Raw genomic sequence first — 23678 nt, 5'->3', positions numbered from 1 at the left:
TGGTGATACGAAGGAGAAGGACCATTTGAGATGAGTCAGCGGACCAGCGTCTGACCTGAAGCATGTCAACCCCTGCATTTACCAGCTGGCAGAGATGGGAACCTGCGTTGTGGCAGTCACAGACTTTTGGACTAGTTTACAGGCTGGGGGTGTCGTTGCTGTCATGCACTTTCCGGACATTTTCAACATCTTACCTAGTGTTTACTATTCTGTGAACAGTAATGCTAATTGTGATTCACCCTGGTCAATCCTGGAAGGGGGATTACCACATGAGAGGTCCTTTCTCAAGGTTTCTCTTTTTTCTTCACGCTGAGATTTTTGAGTTGTTCCTTGCCCGCATGCTGGTTTAAGATCAGGTAATTGTGCAATTGTGTAATTTTAATCCTGTGCAGTCCTTTGAGACATTTTGTGATTAAGGGCTATATAAATAAATGTGACTTGACTTGAAGTAATTCTTTACTATTTTTTTTTTAATTTTAGAATGAAGCAAAATAATATGAGGTCCCTGTTCTTAAGCACTATATTTGATATTTAGTTTTGAAGTTATTGTGAAGTATTTTTGTTGTATTTATGTAGAAGTATTTTTGAGGGGACATACAAAGTGTCAACGGGGACAATATTGGCTCCCCAAAAAGTTAACCACTCTTGGGGGGCCCTCTAACTGTTGCAGGGCCTTAAGCAGCAGCTTAGCTCACTTATGCCTTGCCTAAGTTTGTGATCATGAATAAGAACATTAACAAGTAAAGCTTTAGGAGCAAGCGATCTAATATTTAGAAGACTAAGTTTCAGCAGTGCTGAGTCTTTTAACTTAGCTGAAGTCTTTTTAGTTTTTCCTTGCCCTCATGTACTTAAGGTATTGGATCCGATGGTGTAAATTTTGTCTGCAGTTTGCAATAGTCTGTGGTGTGCGCAGCCCTTAGAGAATCCTTGTGATTAAGGGGTGTAGGCCTAAAATAAACTTGACTTGAAGGCTAGCATCATAAGCCAGGCAAGTGGCTGCATTAAACTAACATCGGTCATGGATCCTCCCCACCCCCCCAAAAAAAGAGAAAAATACTGCACATTAATCACACCTAAACTGTATTTATGGGATTTTATTCACATTTTCAAAAGCCTGCTATTTTCGTTTCTATAAATTAATACCTTCTTATTGCCCAGAATAGGGGCCCTTTATGCATGTTCCATTTAGTTTTTTTCAAGTCCTCAAAGTAAAAATGACCCAAAAATTGATTTATTTATTGCATTTCTTTAAATGTACCAAAGCAGTGAAATATACTGTAAATCAGGGGTCTCAAACTCGATTTACGTGAGGGCTGTCCAGGCTCGGGTCCGGATGAGGTTTGGGGCCGAATCAGGTTTTCCATCAGAAAACCTTCATTATAGAATGTTGCATTTTTAACAAAAAATGCTACGCAAAATAAGATGTAAAAACAGAACCCAAAGAACATCAAAAATGAATGTGAAAATCAATCAATCATACTTTGTGTGGAATGCACTTGTGTGAAAAGGACAGCGTGTATTAACCAAAAACTAGATGTCACTGACTCATTGACCAAAAAGCACAATTTCCTTTCCATGTTCCCCAACCTTTTAAAAAGAAATAAGGAAAATAGAAAACATAAAAGGGAAAAATACTGAAAATGGAGAGAGGGGAGGACAAAGTAGGAAACAAAGGAAGAAAAATAAAGAAAAGGAGAGAATGAGAAAGAAAAAGAAAAAAGAGAAAAAGAAGAACGAGGGAAATATTGTTTTTTGGTACTTTAGCAGTAAGATGCGGACAATTAGCCCATTTTATGTCAAATAAATGCAAATGTCTCAACCAAAAGTATTTGAAAACATGAAAGCTAATAATACTTTGCTTATTTTCTAAATCGATATGTTTTAATCAATTATTTCTTTTACCACCGGGAGACTCTTAATAATACATTCCCTTTAAACTTTCATATTAAGACAGGGGCCTCAAACTGTCAACTTTGAGAACCCTGCTGTAATTCATCAATATTGTAATGGAGTTCAACTTGAGGCAGTATCCTACTACAGAGCAATCATGTTGTGAACCCAACTTACTCATTTTGATATTAGGCTATTATAGCCATTATAGATACATACAATATGTGTTGCCTTCATTATTAGGCTTATATGAGGCTTTTAATTTTTATGGGCCCAGACAAACTTGTTTTTTTTTTTTGGGTCCAAAATGGCTATTTCAACATTTTCGGTTACTAACCCCTGGGTTGAGTTAACAGTGGAAAATGTACAAAATAGAAATATCAAATTTGTGTTTTTATATATTTATGTAGAAGTCCATCTATGGTGCCTAAACCTAATCTCAGAGTGGTTTGATGTTTTAAAGCCAAGAGACGTGTGTGCGACTCAATAACTGGCCCTCTTGGAGGCTCTTTTTTCTGGGTCGGAATTCCTGCAACATCCTGTGCTCCTGGCTGGTTAGCGAATTCTTGTGTTCCCAACGGCAAGATAAGATTTTGCAAAAGACAAGACAGTTGAGGACTCAAGAGGATCACCAAGCTCCCACCAACACGGAGGACTCTGCAAGTAAAGTATTGTCGAACTGATCACACTTTTTCATCACAGTCACTTGTCATACTGCAAAAAAGACCAAGAAGGGTTATACATCAAGTCAACTATTAGAAACAAATCCACTTTTAGATGGTCAAAACTGTTGAAATTTCCTGGTATTGTATCATATATATCAAACAGCAATTATCATGTATTGTCCAAGTCAAAGAAGAGATTACAGCCAGAACATATTTACAAATCGGCAGGGCGACAATCAGCTTAGAGGGAGACAATACTAGAAGGTAGCATCGCCCAGGGTATAAGTTAGTGTGGAACCGCCACTGTAAATATCTATGTGTAGGTATGCATATATGATTATATGCGTTTGACAATGATCAGGAAGCCTTGTACTACTTGTAATGCATATTTAGAATAGACAACAACAACTTTTTTGTCACAAGCTGGCCTTAGTGACAATGTAAGTACCTCTCCATTTCAGCAAGGATGCACGGCAGATTAGCAGCCACGTTGGATTTGGTGCCGAACTTTCTGCCGAACGGAAAATCGCAGACCACCGTGTCCACGCTCGCGCTCGGTAGAGGAATATCTGCCAGAGAACAACAAAGTTGTGAACAGCGAATAGAAATAACCATTGATAACAGTTGATTATTTAAACCAGATTCCCAACCTGTAGATGAAGCTTTTAAGAGGTGCAACCTGTCTCTGAGCTTAGCAAACTCAAAATTCTCTCTCGCATTTTGCAACTGCATGTCATCTATATCCAAACCCAGGAAACAAGCAAGCTGAAACTCCAATTTGGAGAAAAAAAATAATCATTATTCTTTTTTTTACGTCACACCTCCACTCATCAGTTCATAGTCCAAAATGATAATAATAGTGACCTTGCTTTCCTGCGCTGCCTCAATTAGGATGGTTCCCACGCCACACATTGGATCGAGAACAAAAAAACCAGGCTGAAAAACAGAACACAATGTATGATCAGGGTTCGTACACCTTGTTCTGGTCAATTTCAACAACTTTTTAATGATTTTCTAAGTACTTTTCCAGTACCATTCAAAGAAGAAATCCAGTGCCGATCAAAAGAATGGGAGCCACCTCCTTATTTTCAGACCTTTCCCCAACATGATGTAGGAACACTGAACTTTTAAAATCCTCACTTACAGCCCAAACCCAATCTCCTAACCCTAGCTGCACAACTAACCCTAGCTGTAACCCTAGCCGTTACCCTGTTTCAAACCATAACCCTAGTTCTAAACATATTTTGGAGCTCTCCATTTAGTTTAGAACCCTAATATGGAGCTCTAACTCTAGTTCCTAACCCTGAACCCTAGTTGTATCCCTTACCCTTTTTCAAAATATAACCCTACTTTTATTCGTTTCTTTGAACCCTACATTCAGTTTGGATTCCTAATATGGAGCTCAAACCCTAGTTCCTAACCCTAAACCCACATCTAACCCTGGCTGTAACCCTAGTCCCAGCCCTGTTTAAAACTGTAACAATAGTTCTAACCTTATTTTGGAACCCTATATTCTGTTAAGAACACTAAAAAGGAGCTTAAATTGCATCTATGCCTAGCCATAACCCTAGCCCTAACCTGGTTTCAAACCGTTACCCTAGTTTAACGTATTTTGGAACCCTACATTCAATTTAGAACCCTAATATGGAGATTAAACTCTAGTTCCTCACCCTAAATGTACACTTAACCTTAGCTGTAGCCCTAACCCTGTTTCAAACCGTAACCCTAGTTCTAAACGTATTTTGGAACCCTACATTCAGCTTACAACCCTAATATGAAGCTCAAACTCTAGTTTCTAAACCTACACCTAACCCCAGCTGTAACGCTACCACTAAACCCTGTTTCAAACTATAGCCCTAGTTCTAAACGTTTCTTTGAACCCTACATTCAGTTTAGAACCCTAATAGGGAGCTCAAACCCAAGTTCCTAACCCTAAACCTACACCTAACCCTTGCTGTAATCCTAGACCTAACATTGTTTCAAACAGTAACCCTAGTTTTAAATGTATTTTGAAACGGTACATTAATTTTAGAACCTTAATATGGGGCTCAAACCCTAGTTCCTAACCCCAACTGTAACCCCTAGCCCTCACCTTAGTCCTAATGCTGTTTGAAATCATAACCATTGTTCTAAACATATTTTGAACCATACATTCAGTTTAGAACCTATAATGTGAAGCTCAAACTCTAGTTTCTAACCCTAAACCTACACTAACTCTAGTTCTAACTTTAGCCCCAACTCTTTTCCAAACCCTAAATTCAGTATACAGTGGGACCTCGCGACTTCGTGGTTCCACATTAGCGGGTTTAGAGCTTCGCAGGTTTAAAAAAATATATATATTTAAAAATAATAATAATTAAAAAAAAAAAAAAAAAAAAAAATATATATATATATATATATATATGTTTTTCTTTATCTTAAGCATTTTTGAAGGGGCGTCGCTACTCCGTGGTTCCACGTTCGCGGGTTCAGAGCTTCGCAGGTCGAAAAAATAATAATAATTAAAAAAAACAAAAAAAAAGGTTTAAAAAAATGTTTTTTTAAGCATTTTTGAAGAGGCGTCGCTACTTTGCGGATTTTCACAGGTGGTTTTGGTCCCCATTAACCGCGATAAGCGTGGGATTACTGTAATACCCTAATCAGGGGCCTCAATCTTAGTTTCTAACTCTAGCACCAATCCATTTTCTCATCTCATCTCATTAGCCGTTCCGCTTATCCTCATTAGGGTCGCGGGGGGGCTGGAGCCCATCCCAGCCATCTCCGGGCAGTGGGCAGGGGACACCCTGAACTGGTTGCCAGCCAGTCGCAAGGCACACAGGGACAGACAGCTCATTCGCTCATTCACACCTAGGGACAATTTAGACCGGCCAATTCACCTGAAATGCATGTTTTTGGAACGTGGGAGGAAACCGGAGTGCCCGGAGGAAACCCACGCAAGCACGGGGAGAACATACAAACTCCGCACAGGAAGTCTGGAGCTGGATTTGAACCCACGACAGGTTCCCGAGACATGAACTGTGCTGCACAAGCGCTAACCACTGCGGCGCCGTGCTGCCCAATCCATTTTTGGAACCATAAAATAAGTTTCGAACAATTTTTGAATACCTGATCTTTGGAACACGGCAATAATATAAAACATGACCTTATCTAAAATTTGAAAACACAACAGAAAAATTCAAACATTTTCACAGAGTTCAAGCTCCCATACAAGGCCTGTATCGTGTTATGATTTATCCAATTAATAATTACAAAAAAACGATGTGGTAATTATGTTTATAAAAGGCTTCCAGATATACAAGATGTCACAAAATATATCTTCATTAAGCATTAATCGTGCTTTAATTATACAGCAATTGTTTTTAGCGGGAGTTGCATTCCAAAAAGTTCCCGCAACAGTCAAAACCAGTCAGGTAGAAACCTTTATTTATTTGTTTATTAAATACTCTATTAAACTATCAAACATTACAACAAAAGAGATATAAAAAAACATACTGTTATTGTCAGGACCAGAACAGAGACTGGACCCACTTGAGTACGTTTCTCTCAGTTTTATTGGGAAGAAGGGAAAGGATTGCACACACGATACGTTGATCGCTGGTCGAGGGGAGCAGGTTGCTCTGAACGCGGAAGTGGTACTTCCGTGGTGAGCGATGGCGGTGTCGGGAGCGGAAAAAACAGGTCAGCAAAAAACGTGGTCGAGATCAGCAAGGGGTCGCAAGCCAGGAGAGGAGACTAGACGTGGTCAACATCAAAAAACGTGTCGAAGCCGGGAAAAAGACAGGAGCCAAAACGGGGGTGAGTCAGGGTCGAAAAGCTTGCCTAGAGTAAACTGAGGTTTGCAGATGGACTGACAACAGGTGACAGAAAGGAGTGGGATTAAATAGGTACAGGGAGCCAATCAGAGACCGAGGCAGACGGGATGGCAGGCAAGCAGACGGGGATGGCAGGCAGACAAACGGGCGTGGCAGGCAGACAGACGGGCATGGCAGGCGGACGGGCACGCCAGGCGGACGAGTCAGACTGGCAGACGGGTGAATCAGGCGAGCAGACGGAAATGGCAGGCTGGCCGACGGGCGAGGCAGGCAGGCACCTCGGTCAGATTGGGCGTTGAGGGAGTAGGCCCGGAGCAGACGGGATGAGAGGCTGTATGTAGGCAGGTGCAGTGGCATTCAGCCCCCCCACTCCAGAACCGCCCCCCGTCCGCCAGTCAAAGTGAGGGTTGTGCTGAACCAGCCAAGGATGACCCAAGACGAGCGGTTGACCAGGGGAGAGGAGCAGATGGAACCGGATCCTTTCGAGATGGTTCCCGCACAGTCTCATTTTTACTAGCTCCGTAATGTGTGTCACCGTGCCCAGCAGGTGACCGTCCAGAGCTTGGGCAGGAACTGGGGTTGGAAGGGGAACGAGCTTTAACCCCATTCTCTGGGCTAAGGCCGTGTCCAGGATGTTGACCTCAGCAGGGACTGGGGGGAACCAGAACTCAGAAAGTGGACCTTGAGCACTGGCCTTCCGGTCTGGGAGATCGGGGTGTGGACTGAACTCAGTTGGACGACTCCAACCGTTCGGTGAGCTCCCCCTTTTGGGCAGGACGATACCTGGTGTCCTTGCCCGCCACAGTACAGACAAAGGCCCTCGGAGAATCACTCCTGTCGCTCTTCTGCGGACAGCGGCGCGTGATCCACCTCCATAGCCTCCGGTGGGTCTAGTAGGATCCCGGGTGGTTACAGGAAATCCGAAGTGGTGCTACCCCCTTCGGGCGAGCAGGTAATTGGGTGGCTCTGGCGATCTCTCTCACGGCGTCGCCCCTGGACCCGACGATCAATCCGAGCCGTGAGCGCTATGGCCTCGTCGAAACTGGTAGGTGGAGAGTGGGACACTAATTCGTCTTTTATGTAATCAGCCAGGCTGTGGAGGTAGGCGTCCACTAACGCCTCGAAGTTCCAGTTACTCTGGCTCGCTAGTGTCTGAAAATCGATCGAAAAATCGGCGATCGTGCGCTTTCCCTGCCGTATACTCATCAGGGATCTTGACACGTCGGCTGATGAGGATCCCGTGTCGAACACTTTGAGGAGCTCCTGAGCCAGAAAATCAAACGAGAAACACGCCACCGAACCTCGTTCAAATTCCCCCGTTCCTCTGTGTCCAGCCCTCCCGGACAGATGTTGGATGGTAAATGCCACCTTGGCCGCCTGTGACGCAAAGTTTCGTGGTTAAAAGTGAAAAATGAGTCGGCAGTTCACAATAAACGCTGGTACCTGAGCGGGATCGCTACAAATTTTTTCTGGATAGCATACCCGCAGCTCCGCCATTCCGATAACGGACAAGTCTGTGGACGGGAGGGGCGACGGCACGGCAGGAAGGGCGGCGCCAACGCGTGCAGCTGCCGGGCAAGAACCTCCGAGAGCGCATCCAGCCATTGTTGCTGGCGCTGAAGCAACTGTTGTTGCTGCCGAGCAAGTCGAAGAATAGCGGACACGTCACCCGACATCTGTCGGACCTACGCCTCAGTCTGATGTGAGCGCTTCATGACGGAGGGAGTGTCCATCTTTCTCCAATCGGTACTTGCGTGAGCGTTCGCTGGGTCCTTTTTCTGGTCAGTCCGTAAGTCAGGACCAGAACGGAGACATGACTCACTTGCGTGCGGTGTCGGGAGCGGAAAAAACAGGTGAGTAGCGGGGACAGGAGAGCAAAAAACGTAATCGAGATCAGCAACGGGTAGAAAGCCAGGAGAGGAGACTAGATGTGGTCAACATCAAAAAACGAGTCAAAGCCAGGAAACAGACGGGAGCCAAAACAGGAGTGAGTCAGGGTCGAAAAGCTTGCCTAGTGTAAACTGAGGTTCGCAGACACACTGACAACAGGTGACTGAAAGGAGTGGGTTTAAATGGGGACAGGGAGCCAATCAGAGTCCGAGGCAGTTGGCGCCAAAGGACCGGGCACGGGTGCATCATATGAGTAATCATGACAGTTATTTATAAACGTTTTTATTTAAGTAATCTTGCCAAAACTTGTACACCGCAATTGGGACACCATCCACTGTACATTACATGATACTTTGTTGCTATCACGTGAACGTTATCAAAAACTGCATTTATTTTTCGGCCAGCAATCCAAAATATCGAAAGACCAATTTTGTACAAAAAATACCTCCTAAATTATGTTTGGAGCCGCAAAAAATTAAAAGCCTTTCATAAAACCTATAAGCAAGAAAAGACATAATAATGTGTTATGTTTGTCCTTTTACAAAAATCATACTGCATATTTCTCCATTATCAAACATTTTTGAAAAAACGCTGTAGAATTTTTGTAGTATTTCTGTAGTATTTGTTTTTTATTTTACAATGAAAGCAACATAATGTATTAGAACCGTTATTAAGCACTAAATTTATGTATTAGTGTACCAGAGTATTTCTGAAGTAGTATTTGTGATGTAATTCTCTTGTGGGTTTTTTGTAGAACTCCTGTAGTATTTTTAAAGTAGTATTTTTTATTACAATAGTGTAGTAATTTTTTTGTGGTATTTCTATGGTATTTTTGTAGTATTTACAGAGCAGAATTAAAGCAAAAGTATACATAAGTCCCTGTTTTCAAGCATGAAATTTAATATTCAGATATGTGGTAATTTTATCATATATTTGTAGTATTTTGGTGGATTACTGTGGTGGTAATTCTGTTATAGTATTTATGTAGTAGAAAATTTGAATAATAACATTAGGGACAATGTGGACAAAGCTAGCACCCAAATGTTTTTATCAGTACTTTTTTGATTACCATATACGTATATAGCTGCTATGGAATGTCAGAGAGCCGCATGTGCCTTCAGAGCAAGTTATGCAGCTTAAGAAGTCCAACTAAGTTGGCAATAGTACGCATCTTCCTCTGCATTTTGGTGCTTTTGTAAATCCAGTGTGTTTCGTTGACATGATAGCTTTTAGAGAAACTTGAAGTTGAAAAAGATTTGCGCAAACATAAGTTTCGCCAAGCGGTTGTATGTATGTGTACAACTCAGAATGCAACATCATTGACACACAGGCATACACAAGCAGAAAAGGGGCAGGGAGACTGCTTAGCCAATCAGAATGCAGAACAGAATGCACATACTAGCAAAACCGCAATATACAAAAGGCAATACAGCAAGGTATTACTGTACCTGGATTTGAGCCAATTCAGCCAGAGCCCAGGCAACAGTAGACCTGAGTCCTGTCGTTCTGATGTAGCACCGATTAGCAAGAGGTAACCTGAGGAAAATGAACAAACAACCTCCTTCAAATCTAAAGTTACATAGGTCTCCTTTTGCTCTCACATCTACCAATTCTCACCTGGTGAGCGGTATGCCAAGTAGGCAATGGTCATCGCTCAAGTACACTGTGAACTGCGATTGAAAAAAATTAACAGCTGCAAACATCACATACACAAAGAAAGTTCATTCGAAATTATGATCATAAAAATAAACTTCACCATGCCTCTATCTGTGGCTGCCTCAAATCAACCTTCCAGCCCAACTGTCCACGCAGACTTTCTCCCAACACTTTACTCACCACCTTCAAAATAAAATGGACTGTATAAGACAGTAATCCCTCAGTGCATCGCAGTTTACTTAGAGTTCGTACACCATTTTCATGGCAAAATTTAAGCACTTTTCAAGTACAGTGGAACCTCGGTTCTCGGCCATAATCCGTTCCAGAACCCTGTTCGAAAACCGATTTGGTCGATCACCGAAAATCGTTTTAGCCGCATCACTCGATTTCACAGCCTCCTTATTCTTTACTATCGTACTGATAGTAGATTTAGCCATGCTGTATTCACTAGCAAGATCGGAAATTCATACACCTCTTTCATATTTAGCTATTATGTCTTTCTTAAAAGCAATAGTTGGACGAACTACTTGTTTTTTTTTTCACCTGTCCAGCTTGCACCGACCTTCTTCGGAGGCATAATTAGGGGCTAAAACACCCGTACGCTGCTCAGCATCGCACCCTAGCGTACCGGCGTTCGAACTCCGATTTTTTGACCGAACAGCGAAGCAAGAATTTCTCAAAATTTTTGTCCGAACTGAGAGGCGTTCGAAAACCGAGGTTCCACTGTACTTTCAAGAATTCAACTTCTGCTTCACACGCATAGCTTCAATACATCACACTTGTTTACAAACACGGAGCGTGCTCTATTGGCGCTGGGTAATAATAGAGTTCTATACAGAAGACAAAAATTCAAGAAAGTACTGTGTGTATGAAAAGCAGGGAGAAATGAGCAAAATTTAAACTTATTTTAATGATAATTATTGCTACGAAGCAGGGTGCATTCAATCTTTCAATCCGGGAGACAGCTGATCTTTTGCTTTTTGTTTTGCCTATCTAAAATTTTGTCCATTGCATGTTTTTCAGAGGGTCTGTATCTAAATTGGTTTGAATAGCATTTTATGTATTTATTGCACTGAAGAGATTATATATATATATATATATATATATATATATATATATTGCATTTTCAGGGATGTTGTGTTGTTTCATTTTAAATTTTAAATCTATTTTAATTTACATGTTATGTGTTTTTAGGGACCCCTGCAAAACATGAAATGACTAAATACAAAATGATTTGGTGCATTATGTTTTATTATTATTGATCATGTATCATTAAAAAAAAAATCCGAGGAGCCGTTTGGGAGTTGATGTCAAAAGTCAGCCGAGCCAAAAGTTTTCTAAAAAGAGCTGTCCTCTGGGGTGCGACCAGTAGGGGGCAGTGCCGCTTCACATGACAACACCATAATGACAAGCTACCAGAGCATTTATTGCATGGTCTCTAGAGTCAGACTGCCAATCTTTTCAAAATCTTCACCCAAAATTCAAGCATTTTCCTGACGTTGAAAACAAGACATTAAAATTCAAGCATTTTCAAGAATTTCAAGAATTGTACAAACCCTGAATACTGTGATTAAAAAATGTTTTTAACTTTACTTTACCTCACTGCTAATTCTGCGGGACACAGACCCTGAACATTTGCAGCTGATCCGAAAGGAAAGCGAAACAGAAGCATGCAGGTCTGCAGCCTGTGGTGCTTTTTTATCTGGTTCTGAAAGTAAAAAAAACAAAGTGAAATTACTAGTTAACACACAGTGTAAAATCATGAACGTTTTTTGATAAATATAAGAAACAAACAGAAAACAGTGATCACACGTAATTCTCTCAGGTTTCGTACATCCTTTTATGGTAAAATATAAGCACTTTCAAGGCCAATTTTTATTTTTTTCTAGGACCTTCAAGGAAAGAAATCCAGCGCCAATGAAAATAATTTTCGTTATTGGCTTTGATGATTGAAATCAAGTGTCCATCTTGCTGCTAGCACATACTTTGCACTATCTATGATATTTTTGTGTCAATGTACTCCTATAAACTGACATGAATTCTGCCATACTGCCTAAACAATACCCGCGCAGCTTCAATACATCGCACTTGTTTAAAAACATAGAAAAGGCTCAATAGGTGTTGGGTAACAATGGAGTTCAATACGAAAGACAAAAAAACAAAAAAAGTACTGTATATATAAAAAACAGAAAAAAATGACAAATTTTGGACTAATTTAAATGCTATTGATTGCTCTGATATTTCCTGACCTGAAAAAACAACTTTTCACATTTTCAAGGATTTCATGCACCGGTACAAACACTGTTTTCTGCAAATACCATTTTTTCCTGCAGCAAAGTCTTTTATTGAAGCAGCGTGCGCATCACCATAGTTGTTTTTTCTTCGTTTGGTTATTTGATAATCTACTACATTTTCATCCTCTTCATCATTGCTCTGTTTCTCATCCTTCGTCTTCATTTTCTGTTTTGGTATCGCCCCTTGCAGTTGCAGACGCTTCCATGTAATTTCTGCACCAGTCCACTGTTGAAGGTCACCTAGAAGCTTTGACCTCAGCACAAAGGCAACTTTAGCTGGAAAACAAATAAAAAACAAAACTGTATCGAATCAAGCATAATTTAGGCTGCACAATTAATATTGCGGCACTACCAGGGTTGGTGTGAGCGGGCAGCTGGAGGGGTGTATCTCTTTTCACAAACAAGAAGAGTCTCTCTGCGGATTTGAGCTGCTTCACTTGGCTGATGTGTGCAGAAGAGCTGAAAAAAACTTTCCCTTGCAACCGCTCAATCTACAAAACAAGATTGGGAGTGATGAATCCATTGTATTGTAAACTCGGCAGTTCTGGGTTTTTTAGGGCTGATACCAATGATTAGTATTAACTGGAGGCTGATATTTGGAGATAATATTCATTTGCTGTAAAAAGCTTAGGAATTGGCAAGGATAATGCAAAAGGAAAGAAAGAATATTTGATATAAATTCAGATACAACTTTAATAGTTTTTTAAAACTTTTTTTGTAAATAAATGAGAATTTCAACACATCTAACATGACTAATCTTTCACTTAAACCAAAAGCCAACGGTGCATGAAATAAAATCAGGTTGAAGGCTACCGTCACTGTTTGAGTGACAGGAAAGTTTGCACTGATTAGTAGTGTATGTAATAGTAGTATAAGAGGTACATCAAAACCTAAAGAGTTCCCTGAAACTGTATACAATACCCTAAATAAATAAAATACAATTCAACCAACATGACTCAAAACAGAAAGTGCAATGGAATTTCAACCGAGCTCGTCAATTAAAAAGAGTGGGCACTCCTGCAAGATTGACGAAATAATGCTATGTTGAGAGCTCATTACTTCCATTTTAGCGTGCTTTTATGTTCTTAATCACAAACAGACATGCTTGATTGACAAACTAATGTGACGATAAGAGCTTATTTATCAGTTTCGACCTGTACATATCTCCCCAAAACAAGTTAACTTCACTTTTTAATTACCGTATTTTCCGCACTATAAGGCGCACCTAAAACTCTAAATTTTTTTCAAAAGCTGACCATGCGCCTTATAACACAGTGCGCCTTATATCTGGCTCAATATTAAATTTGCAAGGTCTCGCAACTACGAGAAACAGCCGCCGACTCCATTTTTTGCGCTGTGCATACTGGGAAATATTAAACAACGATTCTCTTTCATACGTGCGGTGGGACAGCGCGGGGCGACATACGCCACCATCTGTCAGTGGATCGTAAATGCATGGGCTGATATATCAGTCTCAACTGTGGTCCGAGCTTTCAAGAAGACGGGAATTGTCCCCGAACAGCCAGACAACATCAGCGACACTGACTCAATTAATGACGACCTTGATGAAACGGAGCCGGACGTGTTGGATGGCCCATTCACTGAGATGGTCAATTCGAACACTGCAGGAGAAGAATTCGAGGAATTCGTCGATGAGGAGCTTATAGAGTGATCTTTGTTTTTCTTTTGTGTGTTTACGTTTTACATTTTACAGTTATTATGTTATTGCTTTATTGTTATTGTTTTGCACTTGTTGTTTTTGCACATTACGAGTGTCACTTTATTGCGATTGCACTAACGTTTCATTTAAAATAACAGTATCAGACGTTTTTTTTTTTGCGTGTTGACTAAATGGAGGAAAAGTAACATGATATGCCTTGATGTTGTTCAAAGATGTTAAAGATGTGTCACGAAAATGCTTTACCTCAGAGAAAATAATAAAACGGCTGTTTATTTATTTTGGGAGTGAATGGAGTTGTGGAAAGCTTGTTTGTTAACAATAAAGTTTGACCATTTTGAATGTTTTGTTGACATTCCCTTTAGCGTGGCAACATCTAGAGGTTTCATAACGTAACTACATTCTCTACTGTAGTCAAGTCAAGTCACATTTATTTACCGTAAATAGCCCTTAATCACAAAAATGTCTCGAAGGACTGCACAGGATTACAATTACAAAATTGCACAATTACCTGATCTTAAACCAGCATGCACTTATAGCGCCTTATAATGGGGTGCGTCTTATGTATGGCAAAAGTTTTAAAATATATCATTCATTGAAGGTGCGCCTTATAACACGGTGCGCCATATAGTGCGGAAAATACGGTAATCACTCTTAATCACAAACTTCTATCATGGACACAGACATGTCAGGACAAGTAAACTGAGCTGTTGCTATCTTGTGCTTTATAGCTTTTTTGTTTTTTGTAGTTGACTGAGTCAAATTAATCCTATATTTTATTCTTTTGTTTATTGTTTGTTAATGCAACATCAACTGCACCCTGGTCATCCTGGCAGGGGGATTACCTCATGTGCGGTCCCTTCTCAAAGGTTTCTTAATTTTCCTTATGGTGAGGTTTTTGAGGTTTTCCTTGCCTTCATGTAAGTTTTAGATCAGGGGATGGTTTATATAATAGTCTGTAGTTTGCAATAGTCTGTGGTCTGTGCAGCCCTTTGAGACTCCTACATGACATGACTTGACTACTTCCTACTCTCTCTTCTTATCTTTCTTTCTCTAGCTCTCTTTCTCCCTGTCTCTCTCTCTTTTTCTCTCACTCTATTTTCTCTACCTCTTTCTTTCTCTTTCTTGTTTATTTTTCTCTTTCATCCGAACTCTCTCTCTCTCTGTTTCTCTCTCCATCTTTCCCTCTCTTTTCTCCTCATTCTCTCTCTTTCTCTCACTTTTCCCCTTTTTTTCTCTTTCAATCATCCTCTTTTTTTCTTTATATATATCTCCTCACTCTTTTTATTTTTTTCCTCAATTTTCCTTTTTCACTGTCCATTTCTTTTTCTCATTACTTACCCTCTTTCTTCCACTCTCTGTCCTTCTTTCTTTTTTCTGTCCTTATTTTTTTTAGCAACAACATAGTAAGTAGCACAAGATGGTAAATGATCTGCATTTATATACCGCTTTTCAAGTCAATGAAGACCTCCCAAAGCGCTTCACAATATGCTTCACACTTACCCATTCACACACACACTCACACACCAATAGCGGCCATACAAGGCGCCGACAAGTTATTAATTTATAGACGTATATCAAAGTGGGTGCCCTTTTCACTAATAAGTAGCAAAAAGTAGCTCCTGCTTAAAATCGGTTTGAGACCTCGGATCTAAATCATAATCTATTCTAGATGATCATCATTTTAGATGATGATCTTAAAAATGTTCCTAATTTGTATCGATTTAAAAAAGAATACACTTAACACAGTTTAGATAATTATGCAACAGAGGTTTCATATATCAAGAATTTAGTTGAATATTATATTTTATATGTTGTAGGTTTGAAATGTTATTTTTGTTTTCCAATTTCCTTTTAGTGGAGTAGGGTTCTGTTTTCTTGTTTTGATTTTGAATACGTATTACCTGCAAGGAAAAAAAGGAGTAGTGGTAGGCTCTTAAACGCTACAGCCTTCTTCCCTTGGGCACATGTTTATGTAATATATTATAGTAAGAACTGTATTGTGCAGCTGCTTTTTGTGCAAATATTCTTTAGCTTGTTTTTTGGTCATTAATGGTTGATGTTTTTGTGCTGTGCCTAAATGAAAAGCCACAAACAAAAAAACAAAGTGGTGGTCCTAAAATAATACATATTAAGAGGGACTCCAATTTGGAAGTGACACTGTCACTTATTATAGAGTGCTTCGAGGTCCTAAGATTACCCACAATGCATTGCTGGCGGGCATTTTGGAAGTCCACAAAGCTTTTTACTTCATTGTTATTGTTCAGCGAACCAGTTAGATTCTACATTGTAATGCCGAATACGTGCGTTATTGTTGGCTGTTGTAGCTGAGGGGAAAAGGGTGGGAAGGGCTTCTTTAGACTTCCGAAGTGTGTTTACGATCAGGGGATTGAAGCTCAGGAGAAAAGTGAACGGCGAAGACGGATGTGGCTGGCAGCTATCAACCGGTCGAATTTGCCAAAGCTTGACTGTGTTCATGTTTGTTCTGGCCACTTTCTGACAGGTAAATTGAATTATTTATGATGTAGAAATAAATTTAAAAAAAGTTATGGGACATGTGTACTTCATGTACATCTGTCGACACCATTCAAGTATGGCTAGGTTAAATACTGTAGGTGTTGCTTCTTGAGTAACATTTCTGAAAAAATATTCTTAAAAGATCTAGATGCTGAACAAGTATATACCAAGAATACATAGTAAATGTGCATTTCATCCACTTTGATGAGATATTTCTTCTCTCTCAGTGGATAACATTATTAAATAACTACTTCAACATACACATGTATCAAACAAACATGAAGTATGCGCTGTTTGCAATTGTATTTATTTTCAATCTTTGTTTAGATGAAAGGCTCATAATTAACACCTTTAATTTACAATGGCTGAGGGGGGCAGAATAGCGTTTTGAGTTTCAGTGTAGTATCATCCAATGTTCGCATGTTTTCGCCACATCACAAACCTTGACAAACACAGTAAGAGGATTCCTCAACAAATCTGTCGTAGGCTTCCATACTTTTGTAATTTTGAAAATCCTTCAGTTAACAAAAGGGACTTGGGTGGAAAATAAGATAGTTAACAAGTTTGATGTAAGTCACACACGGCAACAAATCGGGATCAGACTTCCAGTCCTTGTTTTTAATTTTGTAGGGATCCAATTTTCCAATAAAATGCAACTTCGCAGCGTACCGCTCGCGTGCTTGCTTGTCTAAACTTTCCACGTAGTTTTCCATAGTGTTGATGGACAAAATCCGTACACAAACGAAGCTAGTTGAGTAAATAAATAGACAAACTGAGTAAATATTTGCTCCTCTCGCTATCACCGCTTGTAATCGACAGACTTCCAAGATGGCGGCACGAAGCCGTGTTACTATTTTTAGCACAAAGCGCGGAGCCCTCTATTGATGTGTTAAAAGACAATTTATTACAAAATTGAAACCCAATACCAAACGAAAAAAAAAGTACTGTATTCTATCGAGTTCAATACAAATAGCAAGGGTCTTAATCCTGCTCACGAGACTTTGCCGAAATAAGCACAAGAGAAAAATGAGCAACTGTAACTGTAACTTTATTTTTGTCTGTTTTCTTTGTTTTCTCTTTTTTCTCTCCCTCTACTTTTTCTCTGTCTCCCTTTTTACACTTTCTTTTTCTCACTATATCTATCCCTCTCTTTTCTTTTTTCTCTTTAGTTCTTTCTCTCCTTTTTTACATCTTTCTTTCTCACTCTCTACATTGTTCTTTCTTTGTTGTGCTCCCTCTATTATAATCCCTCTCTCTTTCTTCCTTTATCACTCAGCTCTCTTGGTCCTTTTTTAAATTATCTATTTCTCTCCAGTTATTTCTTTTTCTCTCTCTTTCTCTTTAATCTACTCGTATGACCCCGGTGACATTTCTTCACAAAATTAGTTTGACAACACTGCTTGAGATTTTTTTTTTTTTTTAGCTAGTTGAATTATTTTAGGTTATATAAAAATGTGTGTGCATATTTAAACTTCGTTATGCTTTTTTCCTTTAAAAAATAAAAATACCCTTCGAAATAGCACTGTAATATGTATGAATATGGTAATGTCCTCTTTACCTACAATTAAATTAATTCAAATGAAATATTTGGATATATATATATATATATATATATATATATATATACATATATATATATATATATTCTTTCAATTCAAGCTAATAGTGTAAGACTCTCCACTCACGTCGCGAGCCAAAAGCTTCTGCGTCACCTCTTCGACAACAAACTGCTCCATCCCGTAGCCACTCGTGCAAAAGTAACGAATTAGATTCGTTTCATCCATTGTATTGAACATTTGTGTCGTTCTAAAGTCTTGTAGTAATAAAATTAGGAAAACATCGTATTCTGAAACAAGTATACCGCCATACTAAAGTTTGTTTTCACCGGAATAGGAAACACGTCATTTCGTTTTTATTTTTTTTTTAATTTCCTGCGCCGATAGATGTCTCTCTTGGACAACTAGTAAAATTCCCCACAGACATCTACCAGTATAGAACACTAGATAGGTCAGCGCGCTGTAGCATCCTGCTAATTAACATGTACCCACGTAGCGGCCGTATTGGTCAGGTCAACGTACCTATTAAGGCAATGTAAATTAAAATCAAATCACAACATGCTCATTTTATAACCGATTTTATTGCAGGTAACTTTTCGGTCAAAGTTAACACTAGCTGTTGTTACAGAAAATGTATTCAAAAACATAAAAATGGCGATCCATGGGGGTGGGGGGATCACTTTCATTACCACATCCAGCAACAGCATACACCAAGCTTCATTATTTAAAACAATAGCCCCCTGGTTTCCACCAGACGCTTTCCACCTCCTAGAGATTGGTCTGTAAGCATTTTTCCATAGATTTTGTGTTGTTGACTTTAAATATGTTGAGTATATAAAATATTACATTTAAAAAATATACATTTATTGTTGGGCAGCACGGCGGGGCAGTGGTTAGCGGGTGTGCGGCACAGTTCAAAGGTCTTGGGAACCTCCTGTGTGGGTTCAAATCCAACTACCAGACTTACTGTGCGGAGTTTGTATGATCTCGCCGTGCTTGTGTGGGTCTCCTCCCGGCACTGCGGTTTCCTCCCACATTCCAAAAACATGCATTTCAGGTGGATTGGCCGGTCCAAATTGTCCCTAGGTGTGAATGAGCGAGTGAGTTGTCTGTCCCAGTGTCCCCTGCGATTGGCAACCAGTTCAGGGTGTCCCCTGCCCACTGACCGATGATTGCTGGGATGGGCTCCAGCACCCCAGCGACCCTACTGAGGATAAGCGGTGCAGCTAATGAGATGAGATATTTATTGTTGTATTTTTAAATATTCAAAACTTTATTTGAATTAGTTTCCAGTGTTTTTCCAGGATATGTTTGACAAGTAGTTTTTTTTGTGGATTCTTGTATTTCGTTGTTTATTTTTTGTTGCACTGAAAAGACATTACAGTATTTGAAAGTTACATTTTGCTGGGATTCCTGTAGCTTGAATATAAAGTTAAAAGGTTCTAAGTTAAAATTAGTTAAAAGTTCAATAGAGTTAAAATAAAAAGATTTTTGCAGTACATTCTGAACCACGGCATGATCGAGTCTGGTAAAATAGCTGCAGCGTTGGCAGCGCTGTCAGAGTAGACATCGGATACTGTTATTTTGGCGGGCGTAACTCTGTCTAGGCTTGTTTTGTACTTAGACAACGTCCCATTAAAGTCATATTGTTTTATCCAGTAACATAGGGGTTCTATTGCTGAGGCATCTTCCTTTTGAATGACTTTCCAATCTGTGTACGTAAAATCCTCTAAAAGCTTCTGTTTTACTTTACTTTGCCCCTTTTCCATTTTTAGACCTAAATTTGAACTTAGTGGTTTTCAATACCTACTGTATTCTAACACTGAGTTTCTCTTTCAACAGGATGGAGATAAATAACCTTTTATGGTAAAACTCACTTCTACCTTTTCAGGTGGAGTTTTCTTGCCTCCATGCATCCACAAAGGCTCACCATTTATTCCCTGTTGCTTTGGTATAAAATACAATTACCTAGTGGTAATAGTATTTTCTTTCACACTCACTTTCACTCTTTTTGAAGAACAAAGAACTTCCCTTGAGTTCTTTTTAAACATAGAGGAAATCTTGTTCTTTTACTTAAGACTTCACTGTCTTATCTTGTAACGCTTTACCATGTAAAGAACTTCCCTTGAGTTCTTTTTTAAACAGAGAGGAACCCTTGTCCTCTTACTTAAGACTTCACTTTGTCTTAAAGCTAGGATTGTCAGGATTTATTTTCTTAACTCTGTTTTTAATTCTTCACACTCATACCCTTTTTTAAATAAAAGTTTCTCTGAGTCCTTGGACTTTCCGTCAACCTTCGGATCCCAGCTTGTAAGGAAGGGAACAGTCCCGAAAAGGGTCTTAATGCTGTGGCCACAGACTTGCCTGGATCTTCACTCACACGCTGGGATCGTCAGGTATCTTGGAATCCGGCTCGAAGGACCAATTAAATGTTAGGTTAACCCCAATACTTGTAATAAAAACCTGCACTCAAAGAAGACACAGAGACGTTAGTATGACTTACTTGCAAGGAGAATGACCAAAGACTGCCTGTTACAGTCTACTAGAAACTCTGAAAAAGTCTATTTCGTCCTTGCCTTTTTATTGTATTAGGAACGCCCTAGTTTACATGTTTCTTCTGCTAAAGGGAGGCGGAGTGACAAAAAAAACAAAAACAGTTTGAGATCTGTTTTCACAACAACATCTTTTCGTATCAACACCTGTTTAAACCTACAACAACATGTTATCGTATCAACAATATTACAACTATTGAACTAGGCGAGAATGGCACACTAAGCAAGAATATACACAGTATGCAACAGTAGAATAACATATTTACAGTTTAAATCCATCAAAAACACATTTTTAATTTCCTCTTATATTCAAAGTTTAAGTTTTGAATGAAAAGAAAAAAATGTGTACAAAACAACAGAACAATACAAGGGTTTGTCAACTAACTTAATAAATAACTTAATAATGACATCTGAGCCCTTTAGTAAATTTGGAGGCCTGCCTCACTGAGATAAAACAATGGGTGTCATTCAACTTCTTGCGCCTTAACTCTGAAAAGACCGAAATTTTAGTAATTGGTCCATCTAAATGCTGTCACTTGTTCTCAAAAACTGCTCTAAACATTAACAAATGCAATATCGCCCAGAGTGACTCAGTCAAAAATTTAGGTATCATAATTGACCCCAATCTGTCCTTTCAAACACACGTTAAGAATATTACTAGAAAAGCTTTTTTTTCCATCTTTGCAACATTTCTAAAATTTGCCCTATGCTGTCTCAGTTCGATGCAGAGATTATGATTCATGCCTTCATTCGGTACAAAATACTGCAGCGAGACTTTTAATTAAGACAAGAAAGTTTGATCACATTATCCCGATTTTAGATAACCTGCATTGGCTCCCTGTTAGCTTAAGATGTGATAGTGCCCCAATAAGCAGGTAGGTGCCTTGCATGGCTAACTCCCTATTGGTGTGTGAGTGTGTGTGTGAGTGGGTAAGTGTGAAGCACATTGTAAAGCGCTTTGGGAGGTCTTCATTGACTTGAAAAGCGCTATATAAATGCAGACTTACTTACTTACTTATTGCTCCAGCGAAGGTCGGGGGGTCCCGTCCCTGTGCGTTGAGCCGACCAGATGAACCAGGTTTTTCTTTCTCTGGTCAGTTTCGTAACAAAGTGTGTTTCTCCTGGGTGAGTTGTTAGCCCTCCGCAGGATAGTCGGTTGGTGGGGCTGCCACCTCACAGCGTACCGACACGCTGGGGTCTTTGTTTGTCTGGAACCTACCCCGGAGACCGGCCCGCCATGGGTGACCCTACCAGGAGCAAGCTCCCGACGGTATCGCTCTCCAGGGTCACTGGAACACGCAAGCCCCCTCGCCGCATCAAGGCCAGACCCATCAAGAGCGTTCTGTAGTGCGGAATATACATTACTCATAGTTCAAGAAGTTGGTATTTATTTTACATAAAATGAGCCTCAACTAGAGTAAACTGACATGATTGTCTGCCATCTTGCTGCTAAGGGTACCCAAAAGAACCAAAAACCTTGTAAAAAGGCTGGGAAAAAAAATGAGAACATGACATTTAGTGGTCAAATATTGCACAGTGTTCCTTTAAATTTTAACAAGTTGTATGTGTGTGTGTGTGTGTGTGTGTGTGTGTGTGTGTGTATATATATGTGTGTATATAAATGCAGACCATTTACCATTTAACATTTTAAGGTTCTCTTGGTATTATACAAAATCATGCATGGACTTGCTCCCTCATATCTTTCAGATTTCAGTCCGGAGCCTTCGCTCTGAAAATGCTGGTCTACTAGTTTTCCCAAGAGCCAAGAAGAGATCAGCAGGTTGGAGAGTGTTCTCCATTCGGGCCCCGGTGCTCTGCAATGCTCTTCCCCCTGAGATTCGATCTGCAACCTCAGTGGAAATGTTTGAATCTAAGCTTAAAACACACTTCTATTATATAGCATATGAATAACCTATATTTTATGTTGACAATATCTGTGTATTATTTGTTATCGCAGCATCCATTGCAGCTTGGTCTTTCTGGAAGAGGGATTACTTCATGTGCAGTCCCCTCTCAAGGTTTCTTCATTTTCCTCATGTTCAGGTTTTTGAGTTTTTCCTTGCCCTCATGTAGGTTTTAGATCAGGGGATGGTGTAATAATAGTCTGTGGTTTGAAAAAATCTGTGATCTGTGCAGCCCTTTGAGACTCTTTGTGATTAAAGGCTATACAAATAAACATGACTTGATTTGACATGACATGAATATGATAAGCTTTCACAATTTGCAAATCATATATAATATGCTTAAGAATCCCCTCTATATCTGCAGCATGTTCTGTTTCCTTGAAAATTGTTAACTTTGTAGTGTTTGACTGTTTCATGCCAATTTTGTTTTTAATGATGCAATGTTCAACAAACAATTCTTAAAAAAAAAAAAGTAAGATAGTTTTATTAAAATGGTCTCGAGGTGCTCTCTGTCCGACCAAAGTGGTACTCAGAGCCTACGAATTACAATCCAATTCACTTATTCGCATTGATTTAATATGCATAGTGGCATATAAATTGCGCAATATGACGAACCGTAAGTAGATGCCAAAGCTTTTAATAATCAATTTTAATCAATGTTATCGATTAATTGTTGCAGCCCTATATTATATTTTCAAAGAATTATCAGCTGCCATTGACAAGACAAGACATGACTCCAGTCTCGTCTTTTTCTTGTCAAAACAGGTTACCGTAAAGTCCGGACTATAAGCCGCTACTTTTTTCCCAAATGTTCAGCCCTGCGGCTTATTCAGTGAAGCGGCCAATTTATGGAATTTTTCTTAAGGCCACCAGCGGCGCTGGAGTGTAAGAGGTAAGATTTAGACCAGTTGAATATGTGCGCCAGGGAAAACTGCAACCTCTAAGTTTAAGCATTCATTGTCTATAAAGTTAAGGCACGTTCCGATAAAGAGGAAGACGTCCTTGATGGCGATAGTTATGGGTAGGAAGTTAAGGACGATCTTCCGTGAATTTCACAATTACGAGATGCTTTACTTTTAACAGGCACGTTTGATGCATTGCGAGCGTGATCCTCACTAGCGTGTTGGTACCTTTCAAAGGCACGGTTTGGGATGAAAGTTATATTATTATTATTAAAGCTGTGAAAACTCTCTCGGTGTACCGTCTTTCTTCATAAATATGTGTAACCATGTATAATATAACCGCGGGATGACGAACTGCTGCG

The 23678-nt window shown here is 39.7% G+C and overlaps 1 protein-coding gene across 4 annotated transcripts; it reads right to left on the bottom strand.

The window, feature by feature from the left end:
* Positions 1 to 1112: 1112 nt before the first annotated feature.
* Positions 1113 to 18307, bottom strand: thumpd2 (THUMP domain containing 2). 4 transcript variants are annotated; one of them, XM_088351674.1, is made up of 11 exons: positions 18088 to 18307; positions 12560 to 12698; positions 12232 to 12483; positions 11512 to 11621; positions 10019 to 10096; positions 9875 to 9927; positions 9706 to 9793; positions 3420 to 3491; positions 3206 to 3326; positions 3004 to 3124; positions 1113 to 2547 (listed from the first exon to the last, which is right to left on the bottom strand). In XM_088351674.1, the coding sequence occupies exons 1-11, from the start codon at positions 18196 to 18198 to the stop codon at positions 2271 to 2273; spliced, it is 1422 nt and encodes a 473-aa protein (XP_088207800.1). In that variant the 5' UTR covers positions 18199 to 18307; the 3' UTR covers positions 1113 to 2270. The 4 variants fall into 4 exon arrangements, with proteins under 4 accessions (XP_088207800.1, XP_088207801.1, XP_088207803.1 ...); XM_088351675.1 differs by having other exon boundaries at positions 3206 to 3320; XM_088351677.1 differs by lacking the exons at positions 9706 to 9793; positions 9875 to 9927.
* Between the last annotated feature and the right edge of the window lie 5371 nt (positions 18308 to 23678).

Source organism: Urocampus carinirostris, chromosome 13 (genome assembly GCF_059441175.1).
Source record: "Urocampus carinirostris isolate Australia breed hairy pipefish chromosome 13, RoL_Ucar_1.0, whole genome shotgun sequence".
NCBI lineage: Eukaryota > Metazoa > Chordata > Actinopteri > Syngnathiformes > Syngnathidae > Urocampus > Urocampus carinirostris.
The sequence above is the reverse complement of the archived record's forward strand: the minus strand, read 5'-3'. Positions and strand labels throughout refer to the sequence as shown.